General features: G+C 44.7%; 2 protein-coding genes across 12 annotated transcripts in view; one reads left to right on the forward strand and one right to left on the reverse strand.

The window, feature by feature from the left end:
• The window catches only part of LOC108096733, a 23,590-nt gene extending 13,900 nt beyond the window's left edge, over positions 1 to 9,690 (forward strand). Inside the window, exons 3-12 of one of the 2 annotated variants that reach the window (XR_001771732.2) lie at positions 2,818 to 2,888; positions 3,128 to 3,225; positions 3,463 to 4,868; positions 5,015 to 5,458; positions 5,524 to 6,096; positions 6,155 to 6,371; positions 6,843 to 7,063; positions 7,125 to 7,294; positions 7,548 to 7,848; positions 8,357 to 8,463. Coding sequence is in view for 1 of the 2 variants with exons in the window: in XM_017198579.2 (XP_017054068.1) it covers positions 2,818 to 2,888; positions 3,128 to 3,225; positions 3,463 to 4,868; positions 5,015 to 5,458; positions 5,524 to 6,096; positions 6,155 to 6,371; positions 6,843 to 7,063; positions 7,125 to 7,294; positions 8,357 to 9,040 (3,884 nt within the window). In the remaining variant the exon portion in view is untranslated. Of the gene's footprint in view, positions 1 to 2,817; positions 2,889 to 3,127; positions 3,226 to 3,462; positions 4,869 to 5,014; positions 5,459 to 5,523; positions 6,097 to 6,154; positions 6,372 to 6,842; positions 7,064 to 7,124; positions 7,295 to 7,547; positions 7,849 to 8,356 lie in introns of both variants that reach the window. The other variant, XM_017198579.2, reaches the window with a different exon arrangement.
• Positions 9,598 to 14,117, reverse strand: LOC108096505 (transmembrane protease serine 9). Of its 10 annotated transcripts, XM_043208350.1 has the most exons (10): positions 13,535 to 13,876; positions 12,811 to 12,979; positions 12,190 to 12,756; positions 12,059 to 12,098; positions 11,873 to 11,994; positions 11,006 to 11,180; positions 10,614 to 10,942; positions 10,469 to 10,517; positions 10,280 to 10,404; positions 9,598 to 10,226 (listed from the first exon to the last, which is right to left on the reverse strand). In XM_043208350.1, the coding sequence occupies exons 3-10, from the start codon at positions 12,713 to 12,715 to the stop codon at positions 9,844 to 9,846; spliced, it is 1,749 nt and encodes a 582-aa protein (XP_043064285.1). In that variant the 5' UTR covers positions 12,716 to 12,756; positions 12,811 to 12,979; positions 13,535 to 13,876; the 3' UTR covers positions 9,598 to 9,843. The 10 variants fall into 10 exon arrangements, with proteins under 10 accessions (XP_043064285.1, XP_043064284.1, XP_043064283.1 ...); XM_043208349.1 differs by having other exon boundaries at positions 10,614 to 11,180; positions 12,811 to 12,962; positions 13,665 to 14,117; XM_043208348.1 differs by having other exon boundaries at positions 10,614 to 11,180; positions 13,665 to 14,117.
• Between the last annotated feature and the right edge of the window lie 207 nt (positions 14,118 to 14,324).

Genomic DNA, 14,324 nt, shown 5'->3' on the forward strand with positions numbered 1-14,324 from the left:
ATGCTGAAATTTATTGCCCTCCACGGCGCATGCGCAACGCTTCGTTAGTCGAGAAAAACGCTGTGTGGAAGTGTATTTGTCAACCTTTCGCAGTGCACCCTGTACAGTGGTCCGTATGGCGGAAGTCTAGGCTTTGCGGCTTCGTGAGAGGCGTCGACCATATTTGGCTGTCGGTTTTTCTTTTTCGTTTCACTTGCTTCTGCAGTTGGCCAATGCAATTAGAATGCACGCAAGCGCACATTCTTCTATCAACGGCAGCAAATTGCCTTGAGGGGGAAAGGAGGGGAATGGAGTTGCATGGAGGATGATGTAATGTCGGCTATTATAAGAATTTTCCCCCAGGCACTTCCACCCAAGTGCAGAGAGATGGATTCCAGAAAATTGCTGTTCTTTAGTTAATTATAATACCTAGTTTTGATTTACCAAAAGTGTTTGTGGTGTGGTCTTCGTTGTTTGTTAAGAAATTTGGCAGTAATTTAATCTCAGAGATTCTTAAAACAATTAACAGGTATTATTCAGTGGGATAAATTAAAAATATACGGTTCACTTTCGTAACTAGTTATGATGACAATATTTATAGTTAAAGTAAAGTTAATAAGCTTGAAACATACAATAAACACTGATTGGCAATACTATTTTGATTGCAATCAAAGCTTAAACCAAAAAACTCCTCCTTTCAACTATCGATGGAATTCAACTTAAGATCAAATTAGCGAAGATTTCAATTAATTATAAACCGATTTCACGCGCATCTCCGAGGGAAAAAAAATAAGGCGGCCAGTCGAGTCAAGGCGGCCCCGACCGATTTGAATTTAGGAGGCGAGCGGGACGGACGGACTTTCGAAATGGCCAGACGACGCCGGCGAGTTCAAGCTCAACCAGCAGCACACACAGATACGATTTTCAGCAGCCTCCAAAAACAAAACGCAAAGGTGAACAACTTTCGCGGGCCTGCGATCATGGGAAATATGACGGAGTTGAGGCGAAACACGAAAAAGCGTACAAAAATATTAACCAGATAACTTCAATTGGTCTTGGGGCTGGCCAACCACCGATCGGTGGTGCGGACCATGGGAAACATTAATAAGAAATGTGGAAAAAAATCCGTAAAAAATATACGTACACCTGCTAATTTGGTGCATGGATTCAGATGCGATTCAGATTCGAAAATACAGGTCGAACACAAGTTTGGTTGCCGCCTTCTTTCGGGCATAATTTGTTCGTTGTTTCGGTTTTATTAATGGGAACAGTTGATTTATCCACCGCTAGTCGCTTAACCCATTTCTCGAATCTGGTTTGGCGGCTTTCCGTTTCGAGTCAAAACAAAGCGAAATCTGCGTTAAATCATGGGAAGCTGTGTGAGGTCTGCGGGGCCGTCAGGTGCAATTAAATGTGAGGAATGCACCGATCCGCATTCGATTCGAACTGATTTGCATTTCCCAGTGGCCCAGAAAACCAACCAGGGAAGCCTAGTTCGTTTCCAGCTGAGTGGAGTTGATTTTACCCCCCACTTCCAGCCCACAATGGTTGCGCAATAGAAACCAAGAGTTTTTCCGCCAAGAACGAGCATCCAGTGACCCACAAATGCTACAAACAGACTTAAGTGCAAGACAATCACTGAGGAATACCCTGAAATCGGAGCTCGAAATTTGCGGTTTGCAGTGTTCCTTATAGTGGATATACCTCTACCAACTTGGCGCGACTGTCATACTCATGACCATATTGGGACGAACAACTGGCAACTGCACGACCATTGAACATCCATCGAGTGACTCAAGTGGTCAGCGCTTTTTGTGTTCCCAGCTTCTATGACTTTGGCTGGTTGAGCTTGGACGGAGCGATCTCGTGCCAGCGGTAATCATAATTTTCAGCTTCCTTATTTGCCAAGACGAGTGCGGGGACATCGGGAAAGTGACACTCCTCCTTTCGCTTTCGCAGACCTGACATCGCTATAAACATTTAATGGCCTCAATTAGCGACTCGTTCGCCGTGTATTGGCTGCCAACGATGTGCGAGCTGGGCATTGATAGCTCCTCTGGTCCAACTGCATTGCGACACTGGCAAAAAACTGCAGTTCGCAGCATAAACTAATAACTAGATAGCAGAAAAACATTATGTGAAAATTAAAGTAGTTACATTTTTAACTCTAATTACAAAAAATATAGATCTAATTACAATAGCTTGAATAGAGTATATCGAATATACAAGACAAGACAAAGTTTTTGGATACTCTCTTGGTTTCTAAGATGATTTGTAAAACTCGGGCTATTGATAACAAATCTTAAGAAGACTAAAAAATGGTTTCTTATGGGCACAGCTTTATAGCTTAAGATTTAATAAGTTCTTTTATAATTTGTTGTAATGACAAATTTTCCCTGTGCACCTGCATCTGCATCCCTGTCCCTCCGGGCAAAGCCCAGGTTGTAATTTTTTCACAGCTGGTCAGCGAAGATTACCGCATGGCTCTTATGCAACTGACGTTTATTGAAATTCGTCTGGGTAGCAGCAGCAGCAGCTTTGCAAAGATGTTTTCGGGCTGGGTCTCTGCACGTACAGATGTGATTATCGGATGTCTAGTGGTGTCATGCACAATTTGCCGGGGGAGTTGGGCGTCCAAGGTGCAGGTGCACTCGTTGCCACTCAATGCAGAACCAGTCCAACAGTCCTACTCCAGGGGGAGTGGACTTAATCATGCAACTGAGGCTTGGGTAAATAGATGGCCCTGTCACCGGTAATCACCGGCCCACTGATCACGCTCCGATTTCTGATGTCTTGTGTCTGGTTTCTAACTTCTGACTTCTGATTTCCTACTTCCAGGCTCCATCCGCACCTCACTGCTCTCCGGCTCGCAGTTCAACGTCACCTGGCATTTGGCCTATGCGCACAAGGTAAGTTGGGTTGACGGCAATGGGAGCAGACACGCCCCTTTTAGGGTTCTTATCGCCGAGGGGCTAATTAGCCGAGAATCCATTCTCGAGCGATTGCCTCACGAGCACGCAGTCAAAGTCAAAGCCCCATGAATCGAGATTCCCATGTTTTTTTCTGCGGCCTGGCTGCACGACATCTCGTCACAAGTTCTCAGTCATTGTTTTGGCGCACACCACAATCATAATCGCTACATTTCCAGGGCGGCTTTCGGTTGCAACTATTGGATGCCCTCGATCGACCTGTTTTGGACCTCACGCCCCATGTGAATAACTCCGAGTTTGTCAGCACGGATGCCACGTAAGTCAAACCACCTAGCTTGTCCTTTGTACCATTAGAAAAGTAAATAGAAAATACATTTTTAAAAACTGTCAATTCAAGTTGCATAAATCAGATGTAGATATTTGAATTTTTCAAAGATTAAAACCACCTCACTCATATGACTTTCCATATTGATGATATAGTAAAATTATCTTGAAATTGCTTAAACCAATCAATATTTTAGTTAATAATATACACCTACTCTTTTTTTCATAGTGCCCAGTCCTACTTGGTGAACATTCCCAAGGACTTTGAGTGCTTCAACTGCACACTACGGCTGCTCCGCCAGGCGGATGAGTGGTCCACCAGCTATCGATTCTGGTCCTGTGCCGATGTAGACATCAGGCTGCGCAAGGACTTCAAGGAGACCTGTTCCGGCAACGGCAAATACTTCCCTTCGCGTTGCAAGTGCGACAAAAACTTCTACGGACCCCAGTGTCAGTACAAGGACGAGTGCTCCTCCGATGCCGACTGTGGTGTTCAGGGCAAGTGCGTGGATCATGGTGGAACCTCCCTGCCTCGACAGCAGTGCTACTGCAACTTTGGATGGTTCGGAATCGGATGCAACAAGCGATCTCCCTTCAAGAGCACCAACCTCGACCTCTCTTCCTATGCCAAAAAGGAGCTTTCGCCCGATTACCACGTCTACTGGAGGCTGCTCGAGGAGCAGAAGGAAATCGAGATGGTGCTCAAGGTCAACAGCACCTCGTGGGTTGGCTTGGGTTGGAGGCCGCGTGGAATGACGCCGGAGTGCAAGAACTTCCCACTGATAAGGGACATTGGAGACTTGACCACAACGCTGGAGAGCTCTGCTCCGGAACCGAAGAGCGAACCGGAACCGAAGAGCGAACCGGAACCTAAGAGCGAACCGGAGCCGAAGAGTGAGCCGGAACCGAAGAGTGAACCGGAACCAAAAAGCGAGCCCGAGCCGAAGAGTGAGCCCGAACCGAAGAGCGAACCCGAGCCAAAAAGCGAACCAGAGCCTAAGAGTGAACCGGAGCCTAAGAGTGAACCGGAACCTAAGAGCGAACCGGAACCCAAGAGCGAACCGGAACCCAAGAGCGAACCAGAACCTAAGAGCGAACCGGAGCCCAAGAGCGAACCTGAGCCCAAGCGATTGGCCGAGCTTAGAGCCGCACCGGAACCCACCAGTGAGCCGGAACCTAAGAGTGAGCCGGAACCGAAGAGTGAACCTGAACCCAAGAGTGAACCTGAGCCCAAGAGTGAGCCTGAGCCCAAGAGTGAACCGGAGCCTAAGAGTGAACCTGAACCTAAGAGCGAACCGGAACCCAAGAGTGAACCGGAACCTAAGAGTGAGCCAGAACCCAAGAGTGAACCGGAACCCAAGAGTGAACCGGAACCCAAGAGCGAACCGGAACCCAAGAGTGAACCGGAACCAACTAGTGAACCGGAACCCACGAGCGAACCGGAGCCGACGAGTACGCCTGAGCCTAAGAGTGAACCTGAACCGAAGAGTGAACCAGAGCCAAAAAGCGAACCCGAAGCACAGAACACCAAATCAAAGAGAGTTGCCGGAGATTTCAAGCAGGGTGTCTCTTCCGTTTCCACCAGCGTTTCCTATCGCGTGAGCACCAGTGCAGACCGCCATCGCCGAGAAGCAGGTAAGGATCATTATATAAATTATTTTGATAAATGAGTTGAACAGAGAATCAAATACCTAAACACTAGTAGATTCTCCAAACACATTTTGGTACAGTCTCTTAAGATTTCGATGATCCCTTTATAAAAAATTTCCGTTTCTCCACAGAATCACCCAAATACCGACTGAACCCGTACACACCACGACATGACTTCAATCCCATGGACTGCACGGACATCGTGATCGGATCAGCTCGAGGAATGGCCAGCAGAGTGGGTGACTACTACTCCCGGGATCGATCCACTCCACGCACCGATGAGGTCTTCGGCGGCAAGTCAAACTTGGCTTTGGGTACGGGCTTTGAAGAGAACGGAGTGACCACTATCATCTTCCGCAAAAAACTGGTTGCGGATGAGCCCACTGATCATACCCTCGACGATGCGCTCACCCATGTAATTTGGGCCAAGGGTCAGGAGCCAAGTGGTTATGTCCACGTTCCAGCCTCTGGTCTCGAGACACAAAAGTCCACGGTGAAGGACTTCTATAAGCAGGATGAACTGAAATACCACGGACACCAAATGCAACGAGGCGTGACTCAGATTAATTTCTTTGGTGAGTTAACTACTAACACTACTATTATTCGTTGCGTTATTTGATGATATCCCTTGTTTTAATAGAAAAAGAGAAGCCATCCGCAAGCACGGACCGCAATGACCTGGGAACCAATGTCCTGGACAACGATTGCTTTGGCCACTGGAAGTACCCATCTAGCTGCTCACCCCAGGAGCACTCCTGCGAGTACTACGCCAGCTGGGAGACGGTGGGCAAGGGTGACGAGATGCGGTGGCACATCGAAACGTCGAATACGCAGACCTGGACGGGAATCGGCTTCAGTGATGACCAGAGAATGTCGCAGACGGACGCGATCATTGGTTGGGTGGACGGACGCAGTGGCAGACCCTTCCTGATGGACACCTGGGTGTTGGGCTATGCACCGCCGAAGCTGGACGATCGCCAGGACATCTACAATGCCTCCGGACGCATCGAGAAGGGCGTCACCATCCTGGAGTTCAACCGCAAGCGGGTTAGCAACGATGAACAGGACTTGTCCTTCACGGACGACCATTGCCTGTATCTATTTTTCCCGGTTCTCGGTGGAGCCTTCAATGTGGTCAACAAGAAGATACGCAAGCATGAGCAGGTTCCGCCAATCTCCTCGCAACGTGTCTGTATCAAGTCCTGTGGCAAGGGTATGTTATTCTAAAGCTAAAAAGGAATTTTTAATTTAATTGCCATTTTATATCACAGAACTGGAATCCGTTTTTGTGGGCACCAGCACTCCGGCTCCAAGTCGACTGGTCTATGCCGTGGGCGTTAAGTTGATGAATCTGGGCGAATCCTATGAGGCTCCGAAGCCCGGAACCGTGGAGTTCAACAACCTGGCAGCCACTATTTCGGACTCCTTCAATGGCATCCTAAGTTCTCTGACTGGCTACTACAAAACTGAGATTCTGGGCTTCGAAAAGTGAGTAATAATAATAAAGTATTGGATTACAGTTAAAAGTTGCATAATACATACAAACTAAGTGTAGGTGTATTTTCTTATTTTATATTATTTTTGTGGCACAAATATTTTAATACATGTTATTAATGTGAAAAAAATTTATTCGGATATAAGATAAAGAAAGCACTTCTGTATTTTGTAGTAAATCAGTACCGATAAGTAAAACCAATCTCTGTATCACACTAAAAAAGAAAAAAATGTGCTACGACACGGGTTTTTTTCAATTTTACTTATAAAAGCAAACACATATAATATAAGATTAAATTTGTCTTATCAAAGCCAGCTTTCAAAATTGTTATAAATCAAGCCATTAAAATATTTTTGTGGGCAATAAATTAAAAAATGCTGAGACTAATAATAAAATAAAAAAGTCGTTAAACTTTTCATGATAGAAACTTAATAAATTTACTAATTGCTCTATACTATTTTCAGGGAGGGCAGCACCATGGTGGCGAAGGTTCAGGCCATGTTCGATAAGGCGGATGTGGAGAAGAAGCACGACTTGGAGACAAACACTATTGATAAAACCAGCGATTCAGCAGCGCAGAAGAACGCCGAAGCGATAAGAGCCGCCTTGAAGGACCAAATTGCCACCGGTCGAGTGGGTTCACTGACGGTCGATCCTCAGTATCTTGACTTTGAGGCCTTGGAATGTATGCATTTAATCAAAACCTTATTAATTAGATATGCTAAATAATCTTATCCCCCCTGTAGACAAGAGCTCCTCAGAGCCGAATGCCAAGGAGACGCTGCTCTCCTTCTTCGACCTCTCGGAGACCCGTTTGTACATCGTCCTGGGATTGATTGCAGCTTTGGTGCTCATCGCCCTCATCCAGGCATTCTGCACCATTTGGAAGACTTCGCGAAAGAGCAAGAGTACCAAGGTGAGTGGGCCAAGGATTTGAACCGATCAATTGGGTCAGCATTAGCCTAGCCGACACAGAATAGCAAGTTCCAAATTTAAAACACAAAATATGGGTATTTCGTATTATTATTTTTATTAAGAACCATTAAGAATATGGTTTATGAGAAATCCCCGAAGTGATTACGGTTGCTGTGCCCTTTCTGTGTCGGAGGGGCTTTTCCCATTCCTCTCTTATTATTAATATCTTCCCATTGTACCCGTGTCGTTTAAAGCTGGTTTACGTAATTCCCGAAGAGTGGCGCATGTACCAACAGCGACAGCACCAGCGCTACTATCAGCCCTCTAGCGATCTATAAAGTCCACTCTACAAACCAAACTCAGATCAGATATGCTATAAACAAATAATACTGCCCGATTCTGAAACCCGAAACCTGAGCATCAGCTACAACTGCCTTAAGCGCACTTACGTTTTATACCGAACCGAACCAATCTTATAGTTAGTTTAAGTACCGGAACCCTCTTGATTATGTGCTGTATCTGTGCCGCGTTTATCAAAATTCTATAACTAAATGGGTAATTCAAAACTCTATATTTTCTTGTGGTATCTGTTGTGGTATTAACCTTGTCACCTAACCAAAAAAAAAAAACTATAACAACTCACCTTGTCACTCTGGTCGGAAGTCTTTGAACTGCTTTTTACTTCTCTCTCTTTTTCTGTTTGTGTCTTAACCCATTTCTGTGTGTTTCCAGTTTGTTCTAAACCAATTTCATTTGCATTTCATCTACTTTGTGTGAGGTTTCTCCTGGCCAGTCAGCGTTTGACATATGCTAAGTAAACTCTGGGAACCTTTCCTAATCCTACTTCAGATCCCCAGCTGTTTTCCAACTATTAACTATTTTAATATTGATTCGGCTTAAACGCAGGCACAAGCACATCTGCAGAACATTCTATGAATATTTATAACCGCGTAGAGTATCCTTAAAAAATACCCACACCAAATGCTGGCTGGTTGAGCGCCTTTAAGAAACGATGCCAACGAAACCTAGTTCTAATTGTGGTAAAATCCCTTTCTGCTTGCAGGAGAAACTCATCCAAAACTCGCCCTGGAAGGAGTTTGCCTCGAACACCAACTACGCCTTCGATCCCTACGGCGAAACGGAGGAGAAGAATGTGGGCAATAGCAAGGAGAAGGCGCGCCATCGCCACCAGTCGACCACGAGCAGCCAGCAGACGACGCTGCCGATGTCCCACTCGCCCACCAGCAAGTCCCAGATGTACTACGAGAGTCCCAATGGCCAGGGCAAGAACGGCAGCCACAACAACAACGGTCGCAGCAATGGACGCACAGCCAACCAGGCGCAGGAGAGCAGCATCAGTGGAGGAGCTGGACCAGGAGCAGGACCCTATTCCCGCAGCTCCTACGCGGAGCGGGCGTACTCGCTGCCCCGCCAGGCGCATCACTACCAACAGAGCCCGGCCAGCATGCAGCCGTCGGGTTACTACACCCACGACAGGCGTACCGCTCGCCAGGGCAGTCGGGACAGGACGATGGAGCGGGAAAGGGAGCGGGAGCGGGCGAGGGAGGAGGAGAGACGGCAGCGACAGGATCGCGATCGGGACTCTGGCTACGATCGTTCGAGGGATGATCCGCGACAGAACGGTGGATCCGATACGCCGGACTTCTACTTCATGCCCTCGCAGCGCAAGTATTCCGGCGAGGTGGTGCGCGTCTACGTGGACTACAACAAGGATCCGAAGCATTAAGGCTCAAAGGACACACACATACGATTGTTTATTTAAAGCTCGATTTAAGTTCTACCATCTGTACTCTCCGTCCCTCCGTTTGGCGAGTCCGTTTCGTGTCCCTCACAGAAAGGATTTAAAGGAAATAGAGGTCAATTTGAGGTTTTACCTTTTTAAGATCTGTACAACAAAACTAGAAATCGTTATTTTACAAAAATCAAATCCCTTTTTTGAAAGTATATAATATAATTAAGGAACTAATATCAAGTTAGTCATTCAACGTTCGAGAAGAATAGGTTCAAGCTGACTTCTATTTAATATACTTCTGTGCACTTCCGTTTCCTTTGAGTTCTCCTTAGTTTCGATTTTGCCATAAAGCAGTTTAGCTGCAGGTGCGCAAGCTTTACCACAGAACGCACAACGCATGATTCCACAACTTAGTGAATTGTATATATTTTGCATAGACATTAAAGCTTTTACAACAAAGAACAAAACAAAGCCACACAAATCACATAAAATTATTAAGCTAACTTTGCAATTAGGTAAGTGCATTGAAAATGTTTTCGCATTGGTATATCTTGAATGTGCAAAGAAAAATAGTCACTGTATTTAATCAAATTAAATATACAAATTAAGTTCATACATATAAATAAAGATAAGTACATTTAAAATGAAAATCGGCGCAGTAACTGGGTCTTATGGGTCGTCAATACAAGAAGGCCTTTTAAGCTGTGGGTATGAAGCTTCTACATTTTAATGGTTTCACATTTTATTAGTTAATTAAGAAAAGTTTCAAACTTAAATCAAGCTTAAGCATTTTAAAATTAATTAAATGTAACGATATGGGAAATCCAATTTGTATAAGGCAAAATATTTGTTGCAACGTGCAGACCATTGAAAGAATAACTGACAATCCCTAGCAAAACGAATAGTTGCCTTCCAGGCTGATCCAACTCTTTTCCGAAAATAAAACCAGGCACTCCATCGTTATAAGGTGTTTCACTAGATCGAGTGCAAAATTCATTGGCTTGTATAACTCTATTAAATGTGTTTGCACATTCGACCGTGCGGATCCGCTCGATGTTTAATTTATAAGTTTGTATATGGTTCCATTGTTTCACATAACCAAAAGCAGTGAAAAATTGAAGAGATGCGGCTGCCTGCTGGTAATAAGGGCTTGTGACCATACATATCGGCTTCATACCGTCTGCAAATGAAAATGACTTAAAAACCGAGAATATTATAAAAAACTTAGATTACCTGTATTTGTCACCGGTCGATTGAGTTTTATTAAGGCTATATTACTACTTTCGTCAGGGTGCTTAAAGACTTTCTCAACTCTGTGATCTGCAAAGTCTAGGTTTGTTTGCATCACACCCACTTCTCTGTAAAGTTAATATATTTTGTAGGTAGCTCAAACATTTTTAATTAACAGGTTTATACACTTACAAGGAATAAGGATTATCTGGCAAGCCTCTGGAAACTGTGACGACAAACCCTAGACACGAAAACAGATTATTACCATATAAAACGAAACTTTAGGTTTAAAAATAAAAACACATTAAAAACTTTATTGGGTAGACATGGTACTCACGGTCTGTGATAAGGACGCCTCGTGCCACAAAATTAGGTCCCCAAATTTTTGCCAGTAAGTTTGATGCAATAGTAGCTCCATTGCAGTCATTGTACAACATTATATTCTCCGAATAATTAGGCTGAGTGGGTATTTGGGGTGGCTCAGGCTCATCGAACTCGAACTTCCTTATCGTTTCCTGTATCCAATCTACATAGCTAGTTACATCCACATTGACTCCCGGTCCATCGCAGTGTTCTCTGCCGTAGCTTACTATTCCGAGCTGCACTTCGCGAATGCCGTGTTCATAAAAGTTGAATTGCTTTGACAGCGGGCCACCGGAATCGCCTCTGCAAGTATCGCCTCCGTTAATGTCACCAGCACATATCTGCTTTTCATTGACGTTGACTAACAGGTAATTATGGCATACTGATCGATTTAAGTGGTCAAGTGTAATATTTTGAAGAATTGAGCTTTCTTTGCCGTCTCTTCGCCATCCCCAGCCTACAGCTGTAAAGGTCACAGCATTCTCCAAGGCGTTTTTCATTCCCTGTTTGTCCAAAACAACGCATATTGGATGAATTAAGGCTGTGAAGAAATTACAATAATATTATCTGTTTAACGACCACAACGTTCACTTACAATCGAATTGGACCGCATCCCTCAGTTTAAGAAGGCCAATATCATTGTGATACAAAATAGGAATGTGTAATTGGTGAATTATTTAACTGGCTCTTTTGGGTCATGAATAGCAGAAGGCTTTCTAAACTGTGAATATTAAGCGTCAACATTTTATTACGTTAATAAAAAAAATTTCAAATTTAAATCAAGCTTAAGTATTTCAAAATTAATTAGGTGCAACGTTATCGGTGATCCAATTTGTATAAGGCAAAATATCCGTTACAACGTGCAGATTATTGAAAGAATAACTGACACTCCCAAGCAAAACGAATGTATTCTTTTCAGTCTGATTCAGCTCTGTTCCCAAAATGAAGCCAGGCATTCCATAGTTATGAGGTGTTTCACCAGATTGAGCGCAAAATTCATTAGCTTGGATATCTCTATTTAATCTGATTGCACATTCGCGCTTGGGGATCCGCTTGAAGGTAGACCTATAAACTACTGTATGGTTCAACTTTTCATAATCGAAAGAAGTCAAAATTGGAACAGATTTGACTGCCTGCTGGTAATACGTGTTTGTGAGCAAACATATCGGCTTTATACCGTCTGCAAATGATAATGACTTAAAAACCGAGAAGATTATAAAAAACTTAGATTACCTATATTCACCGGTACATTGAGTTTTATTAAGGCTATATTACTTCTTTCGTCAGGGTGCTTAAAGACATTCTCAACTATATATTCCTCAAAGTCCAGGTTTTTTTGCATCACACCCACATTTCTGTAAAGTTAATATATTTTGTGAGTAGCTCAAACATTTTTATTTAACATGTTTAAACACTCACACTGAATAAGGTAAGTCTCTGGAAACTGTGACGACAAACCCTAGACACGAAAACAGATTATTATAAAACGATACTTTAGGTTGAAAAATAAAAACACATTAAAAACTTTATTGGGTAGACATGGTACTCACGGTCTGTGATAAGCGCGCCTTGTGCCTCAAAATTAGGTCCCCAAATTTTTGCCAGTAAGTTTGATGCAACGTTTTTTCCACCGCAGTCATTGTACAACATAATATTCTCCGAATAATTTGACTGAGTGGGTATTTGGTGTGACTCAGGCGAATCAAACTCGTGCTCGCTTATCGCTTTCTGTATCCAATCTACATAGCTAGTTACATCCACATTGACTCCTGGTCCATCGCAGCGTACACTGCCGTAGCTTACTATTCCGAGCTGCACTTCGCGAATGCCGTGTTCATAAAAGTTGAATTGATTTGACAGCGGGCCACCGGAATCGCCTCTGCAAGTATCGCCTCCGTTAATGTCACCAGCACATATCTGCTTTTCATTGACGTTGACTACCAGGTAATTATGGCATACTGATCGATTTAAGTGGTCAAGTGTAATACTTTGAAGAATTGAGCTTTCTTTGCCGTCTCTTCGCAATTCCCAGCCTACAGCTGTAAAGGTCACAGCATTCTCCACGGCGTTTTTCATTTCCTGCTTGGCCTTAACAACGCATATTGGATGAATTAAGGCTGTGAAGAAATTACAATAATATTTTCTGTTTAGCGACCACAACGTTCACTTACCATCGAATTGGACCGCATCCCTCAGTTTAAGAAGGCCAATATCATTGTGATACAAAATAGGAATGTTTAAGTTGTAACGAATCTTCTCGGGCTGGGATAGACCTCAGTCGTGCCAGAGATCCTTACAAGCAATTTGTAATTCACAGGGGGAACTTGTTTAAGATAGGAACTGTAGAGCGCGGATTTCGGATTAACGGTACTCCGGCTTTGGGCACACTGCGCACCCTGTGGCAGGCTTTGCGCCGTTAGCGAGAGGAGAGCGGAGCGGGAGGAGGTGCTCCCACGTGCCTGTGAGACACCGAGATTAGGTTTGGACACTAGATACGGGAATAGGGTGTGACTCCGACAGGGGCACGCCGACGTTCTCTGAGCTGACCAGGAATTGTCGTAGCCACGCCTGAGGGATCGGTAACTACTGGCAGGGATCGGGATATAAATCCAACAGGGGCACGCCGACGTTCTCTGGATCGACCAGGAATTGTCGTAGCCACGCCTGAGGGATCACTAACTACTGGTAGGGGGGTTGGGATAGGAATCCAACAGGGGCACGCCGACGTTCTCTGGGTTGACCAGGAATTGTCGTAGCCACGCCTGAGGGATCTCTAACTACTGGTAGGGATCGGAGAGGTTAGAGTTAGGGTTAGTTGTTATGAAGTCTACGAAATCAAGTACGCACTGGAATTAAATGTTCACAATATCTCACTTCACTTTATTTGATGCTCACCCTAACCTGTTTCCCTGCTGCTGCGCCGAGGTTTATTTGTTAGTTAAGCCGCGGTGGCTGTATGGCGCGTGGTTATGTGTTAAGCCGCGGTGGCTGTAGTGCGCGTCGCGAAACACGTGATCGGGGTTACCTGTTTGTGTGTGTGTGGTTAGGTTTCCCTTCTGCGGCGGACCGGGGGCAGAGACCGAGTTTGGAGCGCACGTCTGCTCGCTTCGGCTGTCCGGAAAGGAAGAGATCGAATTACCATACCGATCCTCTGACCAGGCTGTCAACGTGGCGATTTTTGACAGCCACGCGATCTGGCAGGGTTTGCGGTCTGGCAACATGTCAACCGATATCGATAGCGAAAATGGCAATGTTGGCCAGGACGCGAAATAAATGGCAATGTTGTTCAGGGTGCGAAATAAATGGCAATGTCGTTGATAACGCGCAATAAATGGCAACTTGGTTTAGCTTAATTTTGAATCTTATTTATGTAACGGTTTCTTAGAACTATAGTAACATAGGATTTCATTGTGTTTCTCTTACATGACTAATTAATTAAAACTAGGAAGAGATAACAAAGATAAAGCATAAAAAAAAATGTGCGACTCTTTGGGATGAGGCGTCACACCCCCTTCCTACTTCGGGGAGGGGTCAAAAAGAATCGAAACGAGGCCGTTTGTGCGGCTGGTGACCCGGTAGCTCCCCTCTGGGCGTCGAAGGCGGTACCGCTGACGGGACCTGGCTTGTAGTGCCCGGGTTTGGATGATGTCCGCGACGTTGGTGGGGATTCTCCCATCCGGCGTGT

The sequence above is a fragment of the Drosophila ficusphila genome, unplaced genomic scaffold, assembly GCF_018152265.1.
Source record: "Drosophila ficusphila isolate 14025-0441.05 unplaced genomic scaffold, ASM1815226v1 contig_414, whole genome shotgun sequence".
Taxonomy (NCBI): domain Eukaryota; kingdom Metazoa; phylum Arthropoda; class Insecta; order Diptera; family Drosophilidae; genus Drosophila; species Drosophila ficusphila.